Source organism: Schistocerca cancellata, chromosome 9 (assembly GCF_023864275.1).
Source record: "Schistocerca cancellata isolate TAMUIC-IGC-003103 chromosome 9, iqSchCanc2.1, whole genome shotgun sequence".
Lineage (NCBI taxonomy): Eukaryota > Metazoa > Arthropoda > Insecta > Orthoptera > Acrididae > Schistocerca > Schistocerca cancellata.
Window position 1 is genome coordinate 366,563,933 of NC_064634.1, and position 25,774 is coordinate 366,589,706.

A 25,774-nucleotide genomic window follows, 5' to 3' on the forward strand; every position below is an offset into this window, starting at 1 on the left:
TAGGTAGGTTGGCGACAAAATACGTTCGCACACTGAGGTGAAAGTTGGTGATTGAAATTTTGTGACAATATCTCGCCGTAACGAATCACTTCTTCGTGTTAACCCACATATCAGATTCGTGACACTCTCTCTCCTATTTCGCGATAATGTAAAGCGAACTGCACATATTTCAACTATTTCTACGTTCTGTGTTGTCCTATCTGATGCCGGCCGAAGTGGCCGTGCGGTTAAAGGCGCTGCAGTCTGGAACCGCAAGACCGCTACGGTCGCAGGTTCGAATCCTGCCTCGGGCATGGATGTTTGTGACGTCCTTAGGTTAGTTAGGTTTAACTAGTTCTAAGTTCTAGGGGACTAATGACCTCAGAAGTTGAGTCCCATAGTGCTCAGAGCCAGAGCCTATCTGATGCGGATCCCACACTGCGCAGCAATACTCCAAAAGAGGACAGACAAGCATAGTGAAGGCATCCCCTTTAGGAAACACGTTGAATTTTCTAAGTGTTCTGCCAAAAAATCTCAGTCTTTGTTTCACTTTTCCCACAACATTATCTAAGTGATCGTTCAGATATAAGTTATTTGTAATTGTAATTCCTAAGTATTTAGATGAATAGAGACCAATAAGCACACAATCGTGGCTAATGACTTCCCCATCTCAATGGTAGGCAAAAATGCAAAAACAAATAGCCAAAAAAAGAAAAATTCTTGGCTCTTTAGAGGGAACAAATAATGCAATCGGATGTATGGTCAACACACCTTATGTAGGTAACATTTGACAGGAAAGAGAAAGCCCATTTAGTTCACATAAAGTAAAAGTACGAGCGACGTTCAATAAGTTATGCAACATTTTTTTGTCGGGCATTTTCGATTGAAACAATGCGGAATTTGTTGTGGGACATCGTGGAATGTAGTTTCTCGAAGTTCTGGTAGGCGGCGACCCTACATGTAGCCTTCAAAATGGCATCTGTAAGGGAAGTGCGTTCCAAACTGAGAGCTGCCACTGCTTTTCTTTTCGTGGAAAGCTAGAGCATCGCAGATATCCATAGGTCCTTGCAGTAAGTCTATCTCCTAGGAGCGAACAAAATCACGGTGAGTCGTTGTACAAGGCATCTGTCACCATCGCAAGATGGTCGCGCAAACTTGTCCGTGCTCCCGCCGGCCTGCCGGCTGTACAAATCTGCCATTCCTGCAATGTTGGAAGGCGCAGATACTCCCATTTGCTTTGATCGACGGATCACAGTCAGAAACCTCGTTGCTCTATTGAACGTCTCTGTTGGTAGTGTTGCCATACTCTTTCACCAGTTGGAGTATTCAAATGTTTGTCCACTGGGTTCTTCGCCGCCTAACACAAGACCATAAAAAGCAACGAAAGACCATCTGCGTGGAATTTCTTGCGGGTCACGAGGCTGATCGTGACAATTTTTGACGAACATCGCTACAGGCGATGAAACGTGGATTCATCTTCACGAGCGGGAAAATAAACCGGAATCCATGGAGGAGGAGGGGATCCAGTGTTTGACTTCCCGTCGACAAAGAGGTCTTTAGAGGCAGAACACAAGCTCAGATTAGGGAAGGATGGAGAAGAAAATACGCCCTGTCCTTTCAAAGGACCCAACCTGGCATTTACCTGAAGCGATTTAGGGAAAACAGGAAAAACCAAAATCAGGTTGGTCGGACGCGGGCTTGAACTGACGACCCTTCTAATGCGAGTCCAGTGTGATAACCACTGCAGCACCTGGCTCGGTTGCAACCCAATTGTGTGGCATCACGCCACCTGTCCTCCGAAGATGAAGTTTAAAACCCGACTCTCACCGGTAAAATCATGGCGACAGTCTTTGGGGACTGTGAAGGGGTTATTCTGTTTGATGTCATGGTGCAACGGTCAACTCTGAAGAGTATTGTGCTACCCTAAGGAAACTTAACAAACGACTTCAGCGTGTTCGTCGCCACAAAAATGTAAACGAAATACCCCCTCACCATGAGAATACAAGACCCCACACAAGTCTGCGCAACCGAGAGGAGCTCACAAAACACCATTGGACTGTTCTTGCTCATCCACCGAACAGACCAGGTCTCGCACCTCCGGTTAGCATCTGTTTGGCCCAATGAAGGATGCACTCCACGGGAAGCAGTACGTAGATGATGGGGAGGTTCTTGATGCGGCAACACTTTGCGTCGGACGTCGACCAGTACAGCGGTACCATGCGGACATACAGGCCCTCCCAGTAAGGTGGCGTAAGGCTGTCGCACTGAACGGAGATTATGTTCAGAAATAGGGTTTTGTATCCCAAAGAGTGCAGAATAATACGGTGTACTGGAGTCCTGAATAAGACCAAACTACTTTCAGAAAAACTATGTTCCTTTACTTATTGAAAACCTCTTGTAGATTTCTCCACAAACAACAAACAACAACAGGAATTAGTGCACACCTTAAACAATAAAAAAGCTAAATTTTCATAGTCAGGAACATACAAAATTGCACATAAAATTTGCTGAAGCTAGTACATAGGACAGACTGAACACATGAACTGTTACACACATAACCTATTGATAAAATCAGCGGTAGCAACACAATCAAAAAGGGGGGACAGTCATTCAAAAACACGGAAGAACACTTTAAGAAACTCTCCCCACTTCCAGAATCGCATACAATGGGTTTAATGGAGGAACTGGAGATTTTTGTACCTCACAAAAAATAGGGGAAAAATTTTTCACTGACAGAATAGCAATCGATTGTCTTTTCTTTACCCCGGCGTTGAAATCATCCGAAAATTGACGGAGAACGCTTGTGACACTCGTTGGCATTGTTCTTCGGTCCACCCACATCCTACTCGCATTTTCTTCTCTGCTTTGTCTGTAGCGGTAGCGGTGCACGACTTCCAGTCGATGGCATTAACCCTTTCGAATTATTTTTTTCCGGAAAAAAATCATGGCTTTGCTACTCAGCTCTTCGAATTAAATTATGATTCTTCAGATGTATAAAATATTGCGTGGTGCCTCCCAAGGGCGGATACAATGCGCCCCAAATGAGGACATTGTGTTCAAGTGGGTGTAGTGTAAGTCTAAAAGTGAGAGTACTTTGATTTTATTTCACCAAAATACATAAATTACACAAAGGTTTCTAAATGAATATGTACATAAACGATGGTTTTACACTTGTGAAGAATGATAATCAAAGAAACAATTGTCTTCTATCGACACATAAGTGTGACATTTTACACAATAAAATTTGGTTTTGCCTTTGCAACCCGGTTTCTTCCACCTGTGAAACGATTTTTTGTCACTGATCACTGGAAGATGCCCATCATTGTCCAAACGAACATCAGCTTCTGGACGAACTTCCAGCTTGCTCGTTTTGAAGTAGTTGGAGTCGTCATTGGACTCACACTAGTGGGACGCCCCCTTTTCCTGACAGCTGGCTTATCTACTTTTCTCAGTACTTTGGTCACACTTGCCCTAAAGCGAAGCAAATCAAGGGTCTTATTTTTAGTAACCCGTAATTCTGACGCGTTTTTCTTGTACTCAACCCATGCTTTTATACATGCAACATCAATTGCAAGAGCAAACATGCGAAGGGCCCACTTTAGCGATCTGATGATGTGCTACAAATTGCGATCAGAAAATCCATCTTGTCGACCCCTCCCATATGTGTTTGTTAAGTTGAATAACTTCTACCGTTCGATTTCAACTCGTTTCTTTTCAGTTTTCTCCCATCGTTTACACACATCTTTGCTTCCAATTCCCACAAAATTCGACGCCATTACCACTGGCTTATTGTCATACGATTTTGTTACTATAAATTATCCATCTTCACTTATCAGTTCCTCAGCAGAGCCTCTACCACTTTCTTTCATCTCTTTGTCACTCGAAAATGGTTGGTTCTTGAAGCGATTTTGGCGCACTGTACATATTGCGTACACATATTTATTTCTCAAGTGCTGCAGGAGACCATAATTTGAGAAACAATTATCGAAATAAGAAGCACATTTGTTTGACTGAGTGTTTCTGCTAATTTCACCACTACTGATTCACCAAGACCAAAACTATTTGACATTGCTGGATCAAGTTCTGTCGTCGAGCGTTGATATATCATAAAATCAAACATCTGACCGCTTGTTACACAGAGTGCTAATATTTCTATTCCCCATGTTTTCGATTTGACCTTCACATACTGTTTTACATTCAATGATCTCTTGAAAGGCACCATTTGCTCATCGACACTCAGATGTTCTTCTATTGGTAAACTCAGCAACCGTTCTCTTATGGAATTTTATATTGGTCTGACTTTCCAAAATCGATCATTTTTATCAGGATCACTTCTTATGTCAACACATCGGAAGTTCTTTCTCAATTTTAGGAAACGGTTAGATGACATAGTATCTGCTATTTGGGAAATAACGTAGTGCGGATTCCAGTAACGTCTAATCCTGGGTTATTTGAGATTTCCCATCAGAATGTTAATTCCTATAAGTAAAAGTATTTCTCTATCTGTCGAAGGAAAAAAATAACGTATGTTTCTGTGAACTGCATAAATATTTGTGCATTCCACACATTTCTACGCAAGAAAATCAGTGAAATATTGTTTTTAAAAATTGCTACGGGCTCTCAAGGTTATCCACCGGCTCAGTGTAACTTTTGTACTATTCGATAAAAGGTAGATATATAAGTGAGTCCTGTTTTCCTCTACCGCATATTTTTTGTCCCTATTATGATGCCACTCTAGATCAACAACGTCCATCACATCAGTTTCAAGCACAGTATCTATTTCAGGTTCGTCTTGTTCATTGTCATCATTGTTTTGTGCCCCGATGATAAAGGAATCTCCAGAACCTATAGTAAAAAATGCTGTTACAAAAAGGAAAACTCATAAAAAACGTACATCTGACTAGTCCAGATGAAAAAGCCACTAAATTCATTTTATGTCGATTTTGAGGTGAGCAGACGGCCGCATAGATTTTTTTCAGCGTCTACAGGATGTAATATGTTTCAGGTTGCATAAAAGGCTCTAAACCGTCCAAAATGGCTGTCAAAAATAATGTTCGGTTTCAAAAGTAGCTAACTGCATGTTGTCTTCGGGTGCAAAGCCCGCCAAATGCCCAGTAGACGTGTCTATCGCCCTGCCATGTCCGGATGCAAAGCACGTGAACAGACCTCAGACTTACCAATATGGACATTCAAAGCTACCTTTCAGTCTGTTACGATTAGAATGGACACTTTTCTTATTCAGATTTAGATTGACTGCGCTGTAACAAATTCGTACGCAACAATATCATTCTCGCTCCCAATGAATTGTCGTTTGGATGGGACAAGTGTTTCGAGATTATCTCAGTGTTTCTTATCATGCAGTTAGCGGGCTTTGCGTCTAGGCTACTCAACTTCAGTATACCGTATGATATAAAATGTCTAACATTACCTCCATCATTATCCTCTTGTTCAAAATTATCGCCAGGATCATCGGATAGATCGTCAGTGTCAGATGAATTAAGCAGCTCTACAACTTCTTCTTCTGTAACTGGGCTTTGTCTGTCTTGGACTTGGGGCATTGTAAAATCACCGTAAGATGACTAAAAAGACAGCGAAATAATGTCCTAAATTTCTATGCTATAACAACCTTTCAATCACAATGTCCTCATTTGGAGAGATGTATGAAGTTATAAATATGTCACCTGCCTTTCGTTCTGAAAAACACCTTTAGTTTTCACCTTCAATAATGCACCTTTCAACGAACATATAACTCTTTTAGCTAAACTGAGAAAATATTAACTTCCTGATGGGAGGTACAAAGATTATTGGAAAGCATCCATGTGACTGTGAACAGTCAGTTTTGTTTTGTGGTACCACAGATTAACAGGCAATGTTGACACTGTTCGCAAGTAAACTCTCCGCTTACGACAATATGAAGACAACTATCACAAATGCTAAAATTTAACGAATTTTCATATACTAAGCATTTATTTAGTACGTCCTTATATGAGGACGTCACAACCGAAAGGGATAAGCTGCTATTTTTGTACTGTTTCGACTGCTTCTCTAGCACGTTCATTTAGTGATGTTTTGTGTCTGCTTGTGAACCAAAGTTCTCCTAGAATACTTACAATGCTTATAATAATAGCTAGCATGAATATTTCGTTCGTAAGCTGACCAGCATTTTGCAGTCGCCAAAAGGTTCCAAGTTTAACGGCAAACAACCGCCCACAGCAATCTTTAGGTATCGTCAATGTGGAGCTATTGTCTTCCACAGACTGTAACTGCTTCTGAAGGCTGCAAGAGGTCCACGCTGCTAAAATGACATCTTCTATGGGCTGTGTTCTGTCACTGATAGTTATCTTGCAATAAATTTTCCTGTCGGCTGCACGTATTTCCAATTTGCGAGCATCAGCAAAGTCGCTTCCGTATCTCAGAACATAGTCTTCTTTAGCTGACGACGATAAACAACCAACATTACGGAAAAGGAAGTTCCTGAGTCGATTAACGTCCAGACACGTTGACCTTCGGTGATGACATCAGTGAGACCCGGGACATCACAACGACAGTCATCATCAAAGACTTCACCGCCACTGATGGTCGCCTCGCTAAGTTTTCCTGAATTCGGCGGCTACAAGAACGGCTCGTACCTCTGCACGGAGACAAGCAACGGCTACGGCGTGTTAGGGAGGGAACTCGTTTAGTGTACGGCGTCGGGCTTTGTCCCACTGTTCCGCTATAATCGTCCGCAATTGACTGGCGTGAACGGAAACACCGTTACGCAGAGAGGTAGGACGTTCAGCAGGTTAACAATCATAGGATTTATTTCCTATTCTCACCAGAGATAGTAGTAATTAATAACAATAGAACATTTCTGATAAAAATAAAACAGTGCAGAGTGGGTTATTGGTCAATGGAACCAAGTGTGACACTGTCAGGACAGTTTCACCTTCCAGCTACAATTACTTGTACCATGAGACTGTAGATGAATTAATCATTTCAGAAAAAGAACAAATTTTCGTAGCTGAAACGTTACAGCGTGTTTGGCAATATCGACAAAAACGTAGATGGAATATCAGTAATATCAATGATCAACCACCAGTGTTATTGGAATACTACCACTCATTTGTGCAGATTCCTTTTGTCTAAGATGGAAAATCACTCATGCAAAAGAAGCAACCATTCTTGAGACTCCTACGGAGTGGATGCACACTACCAAGTAAGAGACTACGGAGACCATAATACATCAAGAAGTAAACTAGGAAGATAATTTTAAACTATAGTAATATTTCGGTTGTGATTAAAGAAGCCGAAAAATGGAAATGAAGTCCCATGCTTCTTTACAGAGCGTAGGGGAACGATGCGGGAGACCCGCACCGCCTTACTAGGCAAGGTCCTAATGGACGTGGTTTACCGTTGCCTTCCTCCTACCGTAATGGGAATGAATGATGATGATGAAGACGACACAACAACACCCAGTCATCTCGAGACAGAAAAAATTCCTGACCCTGCCGGGGTCCTAATGGAGGTGGTTTGCCGTTGCCTTCCTCCGACCGTAATGGGAATGAATGATGATGATGAAGACGACACAACACCCAGTCATCTCGAGACAGGAAAAATTCCTGATCCCGCCGGGAATCGAACCCGGGAACCCGTGCACAGGAAGCGAGAACGCTACCGCGAGACCACGAGGGGCGAACAAAGGAGCCGAACGTTCAGTGTAATTTTAAATATATAAGACAGTAAACCACAAACAAGGAAAGAGCAAAATTCGGGACGAATTTTGTTAAAGTGGAGGAGACTGTTAGACAGCAAGATAGTAAGGGAACGGAAGAGAGAAAATTTTTCTTAGTCCCTACAACTTGGCGCTGCTCAAGCACATGGAATTATCATTAGCCAGCCACTAGGTGTAAGTATTTCGATGCCGTTAGTCGGTCTCCAAGAGTGCAACATAACACTTCTGTGTGTGAGTGCAAACGACCTCAGCGGAAAACTGAAAGACAAGTTCAGACCAATCTGCTTTCATTATTCTCGTAACATTCTGTAAGAAGCAATAGGTAAGACACAATGACACCTATCAGGGGTTTGACAGTGCAGGTACAATACTGAAACAATTTGACTAAGCTAATACAGCGAAACTGGAGATCGCTGACGAATCGTAAAAAGTGGGGCCAATCCGTTCATTATAAATTACGTCATACAACAAAGTTTCTCCTCAGCAGCACAAATACTCCAGACCGATAGCCTTGAGTCAGTTGATCAGTAGGATCGATGGCATTCGTGTTGTTCACACTCCATTCTCTGATCATTACAATGTAACATTTTTTGTGAGACTGTTGCAGAATTGGTCATACTCTTGCTGCCTGCTGTGATGACCAATGAACCTCAGCCATCGATAACTATTAACCAGCATCGAGTACTGAAGCCGCCACTGATGGGTAGTCCGTGAGTCTGCTAACACCAACAACTGCCCCTGCTCTGAAATCAGCATCTTTTGGGTTAGACAACCTTCTGAACTGGTGGGCGAAGATCAGCATTCAGCACAATATCACAGCCTCTGACATCACGTTCCACCTGAGGGGAGAACGTGGGCAGTGACCCTGAGTCTGGCTGTGCATTCAGCAGATTCAACTCTGGCCTACAAAGCCTCCATTCAACGCGGAAGACATGGCGAAAAGATTTATTCTGAAGAATAAAATAAACAGTATTTAATCTTGTTTTATTACCACACAGGTTCGTCGGCCTCCATCCTGATGAAACTGCAGACCTTTCCAGCCTGGGAGTGAGCGACCCATACAGAATTGTCAAACAAAATGGCAGTTGTCGATTTGCTTACTCTCTCAAGAGCTTCATGCGTTAGAAGGCAAATTTCTCCAGGCCCATGAACATGTAGAACATCAACAACATTATTTGCAACTTAATGTCCACCCACATCGGTAGTTTAATCTAATGACACTCAGACCTTTTGGCCAACAACGCTAATTCGTATTGTGTTGAGCACCCCTTTGTAGCACATGTGTAGATAGTTCTTTCTTAATGTAGGTTCATCTGGAACTAAATGTGTTGTGTGCTTGTCCAAAAACTGTCAGAGGTGTGGTTTCTTCAGCTTCTCCAATGGGATGTTGCAAGACATCATCCTCTCAAACAAGTCCTTAAAAAGTGATCGCACATTTGAAGATGGACCAGTCTACTCAAATAGCAGCGTTTGTGTGCTGTCATTTTCAGCACTTCTCTCCAGACAGTACTGTATTTGGCGATATGACAGTGTCGTTGCACAGTAGAATGCTAACTTTAACTTCATATAGTTTACAAAAAGTAATATTTTCCTATCATTCCTGAAGAGCTCCTCTTCAAAACCACGAACGAAACCTTGCAACTTCACGTTGTGGAAGCACTTCACTCTCGGCTTGTTGAACCAGACTGAGTTTGTGTTCAAAATGAATATTGTGAACAGTTATGCGATATTTATTACATTTGAAGCCACCTTTGTCGGCTTCATGAGTATTTTGTCGACCTGCACCACAATATCTTACTTCAGTGAACCGACTAATGTGTTACTCTCCGTGTCCACTACAGTTCTGATAAATAAAGCTTTGTACAAATAGTTGCAGTTTTTGTAACATCACCTGAAACAGTTTTTATTGTTGTGTCCTTAAAGATGTGACAAATATATGCATTTTGGCAAAAGTTGGTCGAAATATGAGTTATTATGGCAAATTCTGACGAAATATGACCCATTACTAACACAGTATAAATATGACTTTATATGAAGGTTTTGTGAACGAAATGCCACTTGTCGTCTAACAATTGCTCTGTTTCACCCCCAGTCCAACAGAGATGTAGAATGCTTCGTACGCACTTTCTAGCGACATTTGCAGCCACCCGCTGGTGCCACCAGGGCATCCCAGGAAGAACAGATGCACCCTCGCTCCCGCCTTCCCCGGTCGCCGACCCAATGGACCTGGACCCGCCCTCCCCACGGCCGTTGCTGTCGCCTTCATTGCCCCAGAACATGCCCTCAGACCTGGACATGTGCCCTGGCAGCAGTTTTCTGGAGGATGGTTCTATTGCCTCGCAAGCCAAATGGCGGGGTATGGTCGAGAGTATGCCGTCTTCCACAGTCATGGTTCCTGGCTCTTCTCAATGTCCAGCGTCCTGCCTCTCCCCCCACTGTCGTTCACATCTTCCTTACACAACAATGGTGTGGCATTTCAGGGGGAAGGAAGTACTGGCATAAGCTGTCGCCAGCACACCGGTCGGCTAAGATGTAGCAAGAAGATCGATAGTAGGCACTGGATCAAGCACACCTTTCAGGAGAGAGGCCAAAGACAGACTCGCAAGCAACACGCCGCCAACGCCCTCCCGACCACAAGTATTAAGATCGCCGCCGCTGATTGGAGTGCCTGTCTCAGTCTCAGTCAGTTAGTCTTAGTGACTAGCTCAGTCTCAGACATTAGCCCAGTCACTATCCTAGTTGCCATCTTTTAATTCACATCACTGGCTACAAAGTGTATAGCGACTGGAATAGTGTTTAAACCAGGGCTTTTACATCACAAGCAGTAAGGCTAACGTGGACTATTATTTGAAGAGCTTCTACTACAACACATGGACTCTCTTAAAGACACATAGCCTCCTGTTCATGTGATAAATCACACTGTACCCTGTAGCAGTCCTACCGGAGGATTGGGGTATGCCTGCAGAGCATTACATCCCATCGTGTGTGGGAACAAGAGTGAAGCGCGGACGAGGTGAAGTTACAGTATTGGGATGTTTTTCGTGTTTAGTATATGGTATCCGTATTGTGATTGGGAAAACGAATTTTACAGCATTATTTACTGTGTGCAGTAGAGGAACAATTCGGAGACTATGACAGTTTGTATCAACGTGACAATGCACCCAAGCGTAAAGCACCATCTGTGAGGCAATGAATTGTGCACAATCACATACCTGAAGTGAACTGACCAGCCCACAGTCCCGTCCTGAACCAAATGGAAGACGTCTGGGACGAGTTAGAAAGTAGACTTTGCTCCAGACCCCTGCGTGTGCTTCCATTCATCCATAGGCATTCAAGCAACTGTCTGAAAGTGTCCCCAGCAGAGTTCAAGCCGTCATAAAGGCGAATCATAGACGTACTACAAAGTTTCAGTGTATCTTTGATTAGGCAGTATAGTTCTCTACGATCTGGGCGTGATCAGATACTCCTACCACCATATTTTGCCCCTCCAGTGAGCAGAGCCTTTCAGATGGACAGAACAATGTGTCATGACACGCCATGTCACATACTCCACCAAAGCACTACATTCGTCGATGAGACAGCAACGCCTACGATATTAAATATAGTAACTGAGCTAAATGTAATGGAAATACTCGTAAATTGACGTAATAGGCACTAATTGTTAACGCCGATTCAAACACAACGGTGAAAGCTGCAATTTTCCACACCCTTACGCTAAATGCTAACAACTATCCAAACACAAATGTGGTGGCAGGTCTCAACCGTGTAGAAGGCCAGCAGCTTGTGAGTTCCATGACTCACCTCGTGGTCATGGAGTAGCTCCGGATACGCCAGGAGTTCCATCTGCTGCGTGAGTTTGCTGTTCTCCTTGTACAAATCGTCACGCCGCTTCTTCGTGTTCAGCACTTCCTGTCGAGCCTGTGGGCAGAGACATAGTTCCATAATTACTATTTCTAACTTTTCCGTTAATTTCCACAAGTCAGGAAATATTTAACCTGCCTACTGTCTACTTTCATCGATTATGTTCTCAAAATGGTGGACGTAAATCACCATGCGAAATTCAAGATGCTTAAAAGGTCGTGTGGTAGCGTTCTCGCTTCCCGCGCCCGGGTTACCGGGTTCGATTCCCGGCGGGGTCAGGTATTTTCTCTGCCTCGTGATGACTGGGTGTTGTGTGATGTCCTTAGGTTAGTTAGGTTTAAGTAGTTCTAAGTTCTAGGGGACTGATGACCATAGATGTTAAGTCCCATAGTGCTCAGAGCCTTTTGAACCATCTGATGTTTAAAATACACGCCATGAAAGTAACTGTAATTCTTCTGATAACATCACACTCATTGACATCGCCAACTCAAAACTATACTACCAATTTCTAAAATTAACTTGTCTTTGGTTCATGTTATGGTTCAAATTCAAATGGTTCAAATGGCTCTGAGCACTATGGGACTTAACTCCTGAGGTCATCAGTCCCCTAGAATTAAGAACTACGTAAACCTAACTAACCTAAGGACATCACATACATCCATGCCCCAGGCAGGATTCGAACCTGCGACCGTAGCGGTCGCGCGGTTCAAGACAGTAGCGCCTAGAACCGCTCGGCCACCCCGGCCGGCCCATGTTATGATCCAGTACATAATCAGAACTGACATTTCGCCTTCACATTCGTTGGCTTCACCAAGTCACTATTGAAGTACACCCTTTTAACACAATTTAGACCTCGGATTATGTAAGGATTAGTCTCGCATACCCAATACACAACACACATTCCGGAAAATAAGACAGAAGCTAAATAAATGTGGTCAGTCATCTGATCTCTCGCCTCCCCCTCCCCCCCCCCCCTTGCGCACGTATGTCGACATACACCACAACTACTTTACGTCGAGCGTCAAAGCCAAGTAGGTGCTACACACTTGTAAATAAAGGGACCTTCATTACGGACATGCGTGTAAGTCACTAGGAGATTGTTTAGTGTGCACGTCATGTGGACTCAGTTCTTGGGTATAGAGGTCCTTAATAACTTGTAACGTCTCCGCTCTCGCGTACGTTAACTCTTTAAAGCCTGTACTATGGTAAGTTGACGGGCTTCACCTTATAAGAAAGGATTTTAGTAAATATGTTGACCGCGTGTACCTGAATGGAGGCAAAATCAGACTTACACCCACTCAGTAACAACAATGATACGTCAAGCAAGTCTAAAGTGCAACTACTTGTTAGGACGGGCAAGAAACATACACAGCAGATGCTACCAATTGTTAATAATACGGTCGCCAGCCTAATTAGGCATTAAGTGAGTTTTTTCCTTGTACAAGTGGATGTACGTACAAGCATAACAACACGTAGTAATACTGCATTATATGGTAAATTTTAGAACCAGAAAAATCTACTGAAATAATATTTTCACTTCCTGTACTAATTTGGACAAGCTATAAATACACAACATTACACTATAATGATTACTACAAACTGCGTTTTGTCTATTGATGCGACTGAAATCGGGCATAGGTTACCCTAGAAACAGCACTTTTGAAACACACATACAATGTCAATTTTAAGAAGGGTAAAACACTGATAAATTTAGGTTTTATATTGACTTTAACTTTGCTGGTCAAAGCAGTTCAGTACACTTCAGGATTCAAATGAATAGAAAAGAAAGAAAGGAGAAGGGGGGGGGGGGGGACCCTGAAACTGTTATGATCACTGTAGTGAAAGTTTGATCATTGAGAGCCTTAAGCATTCTAGATTTCCAATATATGATTTACAACTCTTTTTGTCTTATTTCCTGCTCATTTAACTACCGTTATTTTTGTCTCAATTTAAATAAACTTCATTACTAAACCAATTTCAATATTATCTTCCAACTTGGTCAGACCTATATTATTCGTCCAGTATTTCATTAACAAGAAAGTTCTTTAAACATCATTCTAACATAGATAGGTCTACAGGTAATTATTATTAACATAAACTTTAAATCTTCATCTTGGGATACTCGGATTGCACAACATGTGGAAAGGACCCTGTCTAGGTTAGTTGTGAGGATAATTAATTGATAGGACAGCTCTGGTAACATTTAAGTTGTTATTGAACAGTATGTAGCAAAGGTGACACTGGTCCACACGAATACAGTACTGAAAGTTTCAACCTGTTCGTATCGATGGGGCAGTCGGCAGGTGGCGGGACGGCGAGGCACAAAGCACACGTGCAATTACAGCAATGGCTCATGAAATATCGGCACTTTACTTCTTCATGGCGTCGCAATGCTTTTCCATTTAGTGCCTATGGAATATGGTCATGCTGTATAGACGTCGGAAACAGCGCATCCGAGGCTCAACGAAACCACTTTTTCCAGGAGAGCCTCCTCGATCCAGCCCGTGTTTCTCAGATCGATGCCCAACTCCGACTATCACTACTGCTGAGCCCGTCGTGCATTTTCCCGCGCTCGCCTGCCTCCACCTTTTACCGCTCCCCTACAGACAGGGTATTCACCAAAGGTTTTACATTCCACATATTCTAATACATTGCCTACGTATGGACCAGGCGTACAAATACAACTTTCACATCTTACAATAGTTTCAACATCAGGTACACTTTCCTTCGATTACAACATTGCTTGAAATTTGACATAAATATTAAAATTTACATCGAAAATTGTTTATAGCTTCTTCAACATAATGGCATGAAACAAAAAAGAAATGAAATCAGAGCATCGATTATACTAATTTATTGAAATTCAGGGGAAAATTTTATTATAAGTACAATAGTATAGTGTTATTGTTGTTACAAACTAATGAGCGGATTAGACGTATTTCTAGTCTAGGCTAGTTCTAGGGAAGCAAAATGCTCAGAAGTCTCGTTTGGGTGACATTATACATGACCAGATTCCTAGAATATACAGGATACTTCAAAAAGAAACATTTGGTTCACAAGTCTTAAGTATTCTACATGAATGGAAATTCAAACATGGGACGAATTGTAACTTAATAAAATGTAACTATAGGATTCCAGACACCTTGTCAAGTCTCGAACATCTGCAACGTGCATGGGAAATTGGACTGAGTAGGGAGGAAAGCTAGACTAGTCTGAGCAGTTGTGCAATACCGCTGTGCGAGGCTGGCGTAGTGATCAGTGCATCTGCCTTGTGAGCAGGAAACCCGTGCTCGAATCCCAGGCTTGATACAAATTTACATTCATCGCTTAAGTGCGCATATATACCACATAGATGTTTGCTGCTGTAGCTCAAGCATTCACTCGAATTGGACTTTTTAGTGTTTTGGACACTTTCAATACGAGCTTTCCTGACTTGTGTTTTCAATCATTACGAGCGTATTTACTAGTCATGTGAGACAATATTTTTCATTATTTTCAGTTTAATACCGTTCTGCACTTGTGTTTCGGGGAATATTCTGATTGACTCACTTTGCAACACAGTACAGCTCCACAAGCTACTCACAGTGAAATGTGAGTCAATGTCCTAACTAAAAGCTTTCCCCTCTACAGCAATTTATGTTGTATGAAGACAGATCTGGCGATCTCACCATCAAGCAGATTGTTCACAGATAGAAGTGCCATGTATGGACGAACACTGTCCAGCTGAAAAATGGCTCAAACGTACAGTAACATGAGAGCTAATACATGAGGACGCAGGATGTCGGTGGTGTACCAATCTACAATCACAGCTCCCTCAGCTACTACGAGACGTGACCTCAAGTGACACCGATGGCTCCCCACACGGTGACACCAACTGTTACAGCCCTGTGCCTCGCCGGGTCGCCACCGTACTCACCGACAACGGTCATCTGAGTTGGTGCCGAATGGAGATTCATCGCTGAATACAATGCAACGCCATCCATCAGCAGTCCATGATTCCGGATTATGGTGACTCTTCATACGCAGCTGTCTGTGTTGTGGAGTTAATGGCAGCCTATGCATGGGACGGTAACTGTCTTGTCTCCTGTGTTCAATGACACAAGATGTTCCAGCGGATCCATTACTTGTTCTGGAACGATAGCCTCAGATGCGAAGGGCCTATGATTGGACTGGTGAACAACAAGGTGCGATCCGACCTTATGAGTGGTCGACCAGAATGTTGTCGGGGAGTTTGGCGACATTCGCATTCAGTCCAACACAGGGGCCAATGTCACATCCAAATGGCCCGCAAATCTGAATGTTGCGCAATTCTGACAGTCGACCAAATGGACACCAGAAATGAAGCACCTTTGAAACTCTGTCAACTAACGATAACACTAACTCACTTGGGTATGTGGCATCTCTGTGTCCTTGACAGTGATCTAGAAACATCTGACGCCATTCACGCACCTTATACACTAAGGCGCAAAAAGAAACTGGTATAAGCGTGCGTATTCAAATACAGAGAAATGTAAACAGGCAGAATACGACGCTGCGGTCGGCAAGTGTCTGGTATAGTTGTTAGATCGGTTACTGCTGCTACAATGGCAGGTTACCAAGACTGGTGTTATAACTGGTGCACGAGCGATGGGACTCAGCGTCTCCGAGATAGCGATGAAGTGGGGATTTTCCCGTACGACCATTTCACGACTGTTCCGTGAATATCAGGAATCCAGAAAAACATCAAATCTCCGACATCACTGCGGCAGAAAAAAGATCCTGCAAGAACGGGAGCAACGACGACTGAAGAGAATCGTTCAATGTGACAGAAGTGCAACCCTTTCACAAATAGCTGCAGATTTCAATGTTGGGCCACCAACAACTGTCGGCGTGCGAAGCAGTCAACGAAACATCATCGATATTGGCTTTCGGAACCGAAGGCCCACTCTTGTACCCTTGATGACTGCACGACACAAAGCTTTACGACCCTCCTGGGCCCACAAGAACGACTTTGGACTGCTGATGATTGGAAACGTGTTGCATGGTCTGACGAGTCTCGTTTCAAATTGTATCGAGCGGTTGGACGTTTACGGGTATGGGGACAACCTCGTGAATCCATGCACCCTGCATGTCAGCAGGGGACTGCTCAAGCTGGTGAAGCCTCTGTAAAATTGTGGGATGTGTGCAGTTGGAGTGATACGGGATACCTGATACATCTAGATAAGAGCCTGACAGGTGACATGTACCTAAGCATCCTATCTGATCATCTGCATCCATTCATGTCCATTGTGTATTCCAACGGACTTGGGAAATTCCAGCAGGACAATGCGACACACCATACGTCCAGAATTGCTACAGAGTGGCTGCAGGAATACTCTTCTGAGTTTAAACACTTCCGATGGCCACCGAACTGCACAGACACGAACATTATTAAGCATATCTAGGATGTGTTGCAACATGCTGTTCAGAAGAGACCTCCACCCCCTAGTACTCCTACGATTCATGGACAACCCTTAGGGATTCATTGTGTCAGCTCCCTCCAGCACTACTTCACACATTATTCGAGTCCAATCCATGTCATGCTGTGGCACTTCCGCATGCTCGCGGGGGCTCTACACGATATTAGGCAGGTGTGCCAGTTTCTTTCGCTCTTCAGTGTATATCCTACCAGGACTCGCAACAAAACTAATACACTTTGTTGACCACCCTGTCACAGAGAACTGCACCACTAATTATTTGCGTAACAGATGATTGTGTGCGCGTGTATGAAGATACCCTGATATCTGGCCACGTTCTCTGCGTCCTTCACATTTTCGGTAGGCAGCGTATTTTCTGGCCACTTTAGAGCTTCACAAATACTAGCACATGAAAAGCAGTGGCCTGGAGTTCATTTGTGCCTGTACATAACAGAAAACCGCAAGTTCGAAAAGTAAGATGGCTGAAGGTGACCGGAGAGTGGGGAAAGATAAGTATGCCACGCACCTAGTGCAAGAAACTGGGCTCTCGTAATCTAATGCAATACCACAAGCTATGACAATTAAAATGTATAGTTACTCAGATTAAAGAAAATGAAATATTTGAGGCTAAAAAATAATTTAGAGATTTCAATAATTACAGAAGGTTCAAATTGACATAGCAATTTCATGTGTGATGTGATGACGGCACAGAGATGATAAATAGATAATGTGAGGTTTGCACCGCCGGCCGGTGTGGCCAAGCGGCTCTAGGCGCTACAGTCTGGAACCGCGCGACCGCTACGGTCGGAGGTTCGAATCCTGCCTCGGGCATGGATGTGTGTGCTGTTCTTAGGTTTGTTAGGTTTAAGTAGTTCTAAGTTCTAGGGGACTGATGACCTCAGATGTTAAGTCCCATAGTGCTCAGAGCCATTTGAACCATTCTGAACACTTTCTTTTCGTGTGACCGAGAGGCCTAAATTTTCTTATACCCAGTCTCAATGTGTTTCTAAATGCCTCTCTGTAATTATAATCAGTGTAAGATTTCACGGAACTTTCATTTTGTTAACATGTGTTCACTATTTGTGTGATTTAATTTTCGCCCATGTGCATGCTTGTCTTGTGGTTGGAAACCCGCTGTTTTTATGTTCCTCTCAATATAACTTAATTTGAAATTGTGGTGAATGATTATCCACAAACACTTTATAATGCCATAATACTCGGACTACGTTTTCCCACAGTAACGATTCCTTTTTCATATTAGATTCATCTGCTGGTATGTACATTTGTACACACCGGCTACATCAACGTTCTTCCTTTCAGCATAATACGCAAGTTTGTCGCTACAAGAGATTGCTAGATGCTAAACACGAGTTGATTAACTTCAGAGCTATGATTTCAGGGCTTTGTGATGTTTTGTTAATGAATATAAGTTATGGGCCTCTATCAGTAGAGGACATAATGTCGCTTCCCAGTAAACAAGGAATGCGTAAAAATACGAAAGTTTCCTTAGGTGACCCTAACATGATTTGATTTTCTCTGCATGTTCTAATTAGTAGTCAGATTAAGTTAGTGAGACCAGTGAAACAGTTTAAGTAAATGCTCTGAGCCCGTTCTCCATACATTTCAATGTGTGCCTTCAGTGCATTGTTATTTATTTTTGTGTCTTATGTTTATAAGCATTTGTTGGATGATTTAATGAGTCAGATGCAATTTAAATTTTGTCTTTTGGAAAAGGAACTAATATCCAGAGATTCACATATTGTATCCATATAAGTATTAAATTTGTTACTTATTTTCTTAAAATAGTTTGTCTAATGCTTTTGTCTCTGAGGAAGGATCTGTGAATGATCATACTTTCCAGTTAGCAGATTGATCTTCCTGTAATAATTTACCATTCCATGTGTCTGGAAAATATTCACTGAACTCTCTATAGTACAGTTAATGCACATTTCTTTTAATAAGTTTTTAGAAATTGCATAACTTTTTTTTTCTTAGTACTTTGTCCTGCAATGTTTTTTCCCAAGTAAGCATAACAACCTCAGGATATTTCTTGTGCATTTCGTGTTAGTAAGTAAACTTCATTTACTAAAAATTAAGCTGCAATTTACTATGCTAATAAACGTGATATTGTGTGATTTTTCGCGTGATTAGGTGGTAACCGGCTGAAGTATCATCCTGTACTAAGTTCTATTACTTTGGTTATTTTCAGTTCAATATTTGTTCTCGCTCTTATATTGAACTCTTTGTTGAAGTCTTTAAAGTTGCTATTTGTTTATAGGAATGGATGTGTTCGTGTAACTTTTTCACTGAATTATTTTGTAAGATTTATTGAAGAATTTGCGCCGTGTAAAATTTTGAGTGAATGTATGGATATATGATTCAGTAGTTGGAAATTTACTGACGAACGCCCCTTTTTTTATTTCTTTAACTTATGCATGAGAGATTGTAGGGCACTCTCGCTTCTGATTCGGTGTAGGGAATACGATCTACGGCGATTTGACTTTATACGTGATGAAATGGTGGGCAGCAGTTTATGGTCTTCTTTGCGTGCTCTAGGGAAAGAAATATGGTAATCTTTACCTGCGTTCAAAGGAACAGAATGCCAACTTAAACGACTGCAGTAAAAGCACGGCGTTGGTGGGGCGACAAAGCGCGTTTTTTCTGGAGAACGAAGAGGAGACGTTTCCAGACAGCCATGTGCCATGGTCGCATTGTGCAGAAACACATTAAGCTTGGCGCCGGACTGGGAGCAGACGTCCAGGTATACGGCCTACCGCCGAAAAGTCGCATTGTATGCCTTGTTAGGGAGCAAGCCGCCAAAAGAAATGTAAACATTCTGCAAATGTCCGTGGGACAGGAAAACTGGCGCCCAGACGTCCAGACTCTGTTTCAAAACATTTTTTGTCAATGCACGAAGCTGTTTTCAAGTTTATGGCCATTCTCTGTAAACTTTGAAATGGGCGCAACAGGGGAGATAAAAAGCTGTTTATGGTGGGCTGTGCTTCCACCCTGTACTGTGTTAGCAGAAGACACGGCAAACATGTGGGAAAGAGGCCACGAAGCTGAATTTTTTTCTGTTTTCTGCCAATTAACTTTAAAGTCTCTGATTGGTCAAATCGGTTTGCAGTGCAAAGACCATTCTCCGAGATTAGAATGCCGGGCTCCAGCTCGTGATTGGCTTATGTGAAAGTGGGGGAAGTCAAAAAGAGAAACGTGCATTTGGATCAGAGCTGAGGAGGAAACGGGGAGAAAGGAAGGAAGATCAATCTTGTACAAGTCTCTTGTACTGGCACTTCACTAGTAAAGAACTGCAGGTCTCTACCTAAATGGTGAGACTTGTGTCCTTTGCTAGTGAGCTACTTAGAGCCTGTACCAGCTACCTTCTGAACTGTCAGAGGTACTGCTTATATCATCACGGTCACAAAGAGTGACGCGTGCATGTACTAATTTGTTTTGAGTCGGTTATCTAAACATTTGACGTATTCCGACAAGCACAGTCGTGGCACGGAGCCAAATTGGTTTGGCAGACCAGAAAACGGGTCCATATGCACACTGGAATCCATCAGGGTTTCAGAGGCTCTTAGGGAAGTACCTGTGTTCTGAATTAACTGAACGCGAGACCGCGTACTTGCATTTTTCAGGAACGCGCATTTAATAACAGATTGCCGCCGTCCATGACTTCAGTCGCCGAACCCATCGTGGTATCCCGCCTTGACCAGTAGGATGGTAAAGTATTCGCTGCTGCGATGTAGGGCTATAATATCTATTTCTCAGCACCCTTTTCTTTCCAACCATATTTTTCGTTTTTTTTTGTGTGTGGTATAATATAGATGCTTTGTGGTGGCGTAGTTTAATGTCATAACCTGGATTCATGTGTGTGAAGTGAGATAGAGCGAGTAGTGTCCTGGTTAGTGTCGTGTGTCGATCCCCAGCAGATCACTCTGTCCACCATAGATCCCATTTTAGTAAGGCTTTTATTAAATAAATATTTTTTTTGTATGATGTTTCTTTAATAATTTTGTTGTCTTGTCATGTTTAAGATCAATAAACCGATTGTGAATTAGACTACAACTTCCCCCTGAGTTCTGATTAACAGTTCCTTCGCATTTTTATGGCAGTCTAGATCTGAAACATGAGGAGTAGCTTTTTCACTTGGTGTCCACTGCGTGAAACTTTTACTACATTTACAATAACCATCTTTCATGCTTATTATCCAGTGAAGTTACACTGTGGTGTTCTCTGACCAAAATGGCAATAAATCCATGGAAAGGTTTGTACGCTGTTGTGTAGCTGTGTACTCTGTGTCTGAACCGTTATTAAAATAAGAATGCAATGCATGGAAATGGCACAAAGGCTTAAGCTGAGAATCAATCGTGTTCGAGACAAACTCTCGATTAAAACCGAAAATATTCCCATGCAAATTAGACTAGAAATACGTGGGGCTTTCGAGCCTGATGTAAGTAAAATAAAGGGCAGGCTTGAAAATATAGAGGCAGAATAATTTAGGCAAAGCGCAGGAGCCATGGATGGAAACAGAAGATGAGAGATAAATAGATATTAGCGAAAATATTGTACTGGCAGTTGCTAACGTCATTCACTCTAAATACCAAGGAGATAAATGTGATTCACTCGGATGTGAATTAGAATATCGAGGCCTGTTCTGAAAGTCCAGTACTGAATAACAAAGAAAAGTTCAGCAAGTTCGAAGACCTAGCAGCAAAATTAACTCTGGAAGAAATCCTGACACCACGCTAGAGATTGTGACTGGAAGTGGTTCAGTTGTCGCAACGGATTAAAGAAGACCAACAAACTGTTAATCGCCAACATAAACGAGCTGTGAACGAACTATATGAATACCTTTGTCGTGTGGAGAGTAAATTAGATCACTGAACAGTGCTAACGATCTTTGTGGTTCCATTAGTAGCAACCAATAACGAGCAGCTTGGTTTGGAGTGAAGATGAGCGTGCTTGCGGACATGATTTTCTTGCAGGTCATGCGTTAACTCGACATGGAGGACAGAGGAAAATTTGTATTCACATGAAGTTAATTGTTTCGATTAGAAGAAATTTTTTTTTCCTTTCGGAAATTTAATGTATTTCAAAAAGGCGGAAACGATATGCATCTTTTAGCTTAGATTGAACAGTTCAATAATTCATTACCACCAAAATGGCCGTTTTGCCACAAACTTGGGGGAATATGAAGGTATCTTCAAGGGCATCCAGAATATATCCTCTAGCTTGTAAATTTCATACATACAGAGATTTTTGTCACACTTTCCTGTCTGCTTGTTGGTTACAAGTGTCCCAAGGGACAAAAGGTCATGTGAAATACAACAATATATTCTGAAGCACTAAGCGATCTAATCTTCCGGAATCTGCACATTATTTTGAGCACATGGTTCGAAAGAAACAATTTCTGTGTAATGCTTACAGCCCTGCAGAGCTCATTTGGAAACGTGTAACTCAATTATTAGTTAAACTGACACTGATTATATTCAAAGGAATTAGAGAAGTTGGCTGTGAGTGGACATTGATTTAAATCAACGGAGAAAGTTGAAACTTTGTGTCAAACTGGGATTTGAACTCGGGACTCCTGCTTAGTAGGCAGATGCTGTGGCCACTAAGCCACCTGGGCACAGTAGCTTCCCACCAGACACAAAGTCTCAACTTATCCACATGCTCCTAATGTAGTGCCCCTTGCCCATTAGCCTCATCACACGTTGCATTTCACCAATTCCCGTAAGAGTTCCAGCCTGGTGTGCATCCTCACTGAAGGTGTCATTACCACCTTCGACTTAATTATATACAGCGTGTAGTGTCTGTTCTTTCGAACCCATCTGGACACCGTGGTCATCGCAACTGTACGGACCTAGTAAGTAGGAGACCCGGGTTCGACTCCCGGTCAGGCACAAATTTTCAACTTTCCCCATTCACCCACTCGCAGCCAATGTCTGTAATTCTTTCTTAATTCATAGTGGCTGCTGGATCAAAATGGCGTCTGTTCTTTCGGACATTACGTTAGTGGGCTGCTGCAAGGATGACACTGAAGCATTGAAAGGTCCGTTTCTAGATCTCAAATTTGACAATAGTAGCCACGCGCCAAACAATAACAGTAATGAGAATAACAGACAAGAATTCCAACCTAAACCCTATAGGCCACGTCGCTGGGAGTCCAGGAGCTAATTTAACAACCAAGTCTAATTCAGAAACAAGAAACGAGAAGGGGGCCCTTCGGATCTGAGGAGACTCCACGGTAATAATAACTACCACAGTGGTTACAGGAATAGATTCGGGCCAAGCTGCTGTAATCAGGATAGTTTTGTCTCGCAGAGTCGTGGTCAGGTTGTTGACCCACAAAATAATCAGATAGTACGCAGTTCCCCGCAAAATGACGTATAACAACTAACTGCCTTCTCTGCGCGATAGCAATGGAGATACTATCGAAGACAGTGCTGGCAAAGCAGAGTTACTAAACACAGCCTTCCGAAATACCTTCACAAAGCCTCGTGATGCCAATTGAGGAGCTACTCGAACGAATAGTAGTGGCTCCGGTCAAAGAAAACCATCATAACGACCGGGAGAGCGGTGTGCTGACCACACGCCGCTTCTATCCGCTTCTTCAGCCGAGGATGACACAGCGGCCGGATGGTCCCGATGGGCCACTTGTGGCCTGAAGACGGAGTGCTACTGTGTTCAAACATTATGATTTAGATCGAAGAAAACTGTCTATTGACACACAGTCAGCATAGGTTTAGAAAACATCGTTCCTGTGAAACACAACTGGCTCTTTATCACATGAAGTGTTGAGTCTCCTATTGACAAGGGATTTCAGATCGATTCCGTATTTCTGGATTTCCAGAAGGCTTTTGACACTGTACCACACAAGTGGTTTGTAGTGAAATTCCGTGCTCATGGAATATCGTCTCAGTTATGTGACTGGATTTGTGATTTCCTGTCAGAGAGGCCACAGTTCGTAGTAATTGACGGAAAGTCATCGAGTAAAACAGAAGCTATTTCTTGCGTTTCCCAAGGTAGTGTTATAAGCCCTTTGTTGTTCCTTATCTACATAAACGATATGGGAGCCAATCTGAGCAGCCGTCTAGGTTGTTAGCAGAATACGCTGTCATTTATCGACTAATGAAGTCATCAGAAGATCAAAACAAACGGCAAAACGGTTTAGAAAAGATTTGTGGTGCACAAATTTGCAATTGACCCTAAATACGAAAAGTGTGAGGTCATCCACATGAGTGCTGAAAGGAATTCGTTAAACTTCCGTTACACGATAAATCAGTCAAATCTAAAAAAAAAATACTATATACCTAGGAATTACAATTACGAACAACTTAAATCGGAAGGAACACATAGAAAATGTTGTGGGAAAGGCTAACTAAAGACTGTGTTTTATTGGCAGGACACTTAAAAAATGCAACAGTTCTACTAAGGAGACTGCCTACACTACGCTTGTCCGTCCTCTTTTAGAATACTGCTGCACGGTGGGGGTCCTTACCAGATAGGACTGACGGAGTACATCGAAAAAGTTCAAAGAAGGGCAGCACGTTTCGTATTATCGCGATATGTGGGAGAGAGTGTCACAGAAATGATACAGGATTTGGGCTGGAAATCGTTAAAAGAAGGGCGTTTTTCGTTGCGACGGAATCTTCTCACGAAATTCCAATCACCAATTTTCTCCTCCGAATGGGAAAACATTTTGTTGATACCGACCTACATAGGGAGGAACGATCACCACGATAAAACAAGGGAAATCAGAGCTCGTACGGAAAGATACAGGTGCGCGTTCTTTCCGCGTGCTATACGAAATTGGAATAATAGAGAATTGTGAAGGTGGTTAGATGAACCCTCTGCCAGCCACTTGAATGTGATTTGCACAGTATCCATGTAGATTTAGATGTAGAAAATTAAGCATTTGATAGGATGCAAGAGAATGCAACTAGTATTATTAATATGGTACAACTAGAGGCTATAACGGATTTACTATTTGACAAGAATGTGGTCTTTCAAAACACTGTGGCTCAGTCTGTTGTTACTATTTCGATTGATCAAGTCAATCAGTCCAATGATCTAGATTCTGGGAGCCGTTGCTCTATCGTCAATAAACAGCATCTGATTAGTGTGAGAAGATAGCAATGTGGCTAGTCTTTCCCTAAAGCGGACAAAAGTTACGGAATTGATTCTGGATAAAAGTGTGGAAGTTCTAAGGCAAACATGGGGGCACAAATTAGCAGCGCAATTTTTGACAGTGCGATTCCTTATGACAGATGTAGTCCTAAGGGGTAAGTTTTCACATGAGCACCAGACAGTGTTGAATTTTCGTGATGCAATGGCAGAATAATCTTCCGTCAGTCAGGTTGAAGCTTGAGGATCATATATTGAAATGGAAGATTGAAATAAGTTGCCTAAAATTTCTCTCTCCATCCAGGCTCCGAACCAACCTGGTGCTTTTCTAAACCAGTATGAGAATATTTGAAATGTTATACTGTGAGTACAACTGATCTGCCGACGCACCGAAAACATGCCAGGGACGAACTGATGATTAGGTCAACATAGCGCCCACTCCCTGAGCGGAAAAGATCTCCGACCCAGCCGGGTATCAAACGCGGGTCCTTAGGACTTACATTCCGTCGCGATGACAACTCAGCTACCTGGGGCGGATGGCGTAATGGTTCCGACGATATTTACGTCCCTGCCGCACTTGTGCGCGAGAGGTGTTTACGTTAAGAGTGTAGCGGTGTGCCGCGGTAATACATAGAAAGAATCACGGCCCTGT

General features: G+C 42.6%; 1 protein-coding gene across 1 annotated transcript in view; it reads right to left on the minus strand.

Annotated features, from left to right (window-relative positions):
- LOC126101420 (coiled-coil domain-containing protein 96-like) overlaps positions 1–25,774 on the minus strand; it is a 188,040-nt gene that overhangs the window by 7,830 nt on the left and 154,436 nt on the right. The window contains exon 9 of the mRNA XM_049912081.1: positions 11,495–11,611. Within this exon, the coding sequence (XP_049768038.1) occupies positions 11,495–11,611 (117 nt within the window). The remainder of the gene's footprint in view (positions 1–11,494; positions 11,612–25,774) is intronic.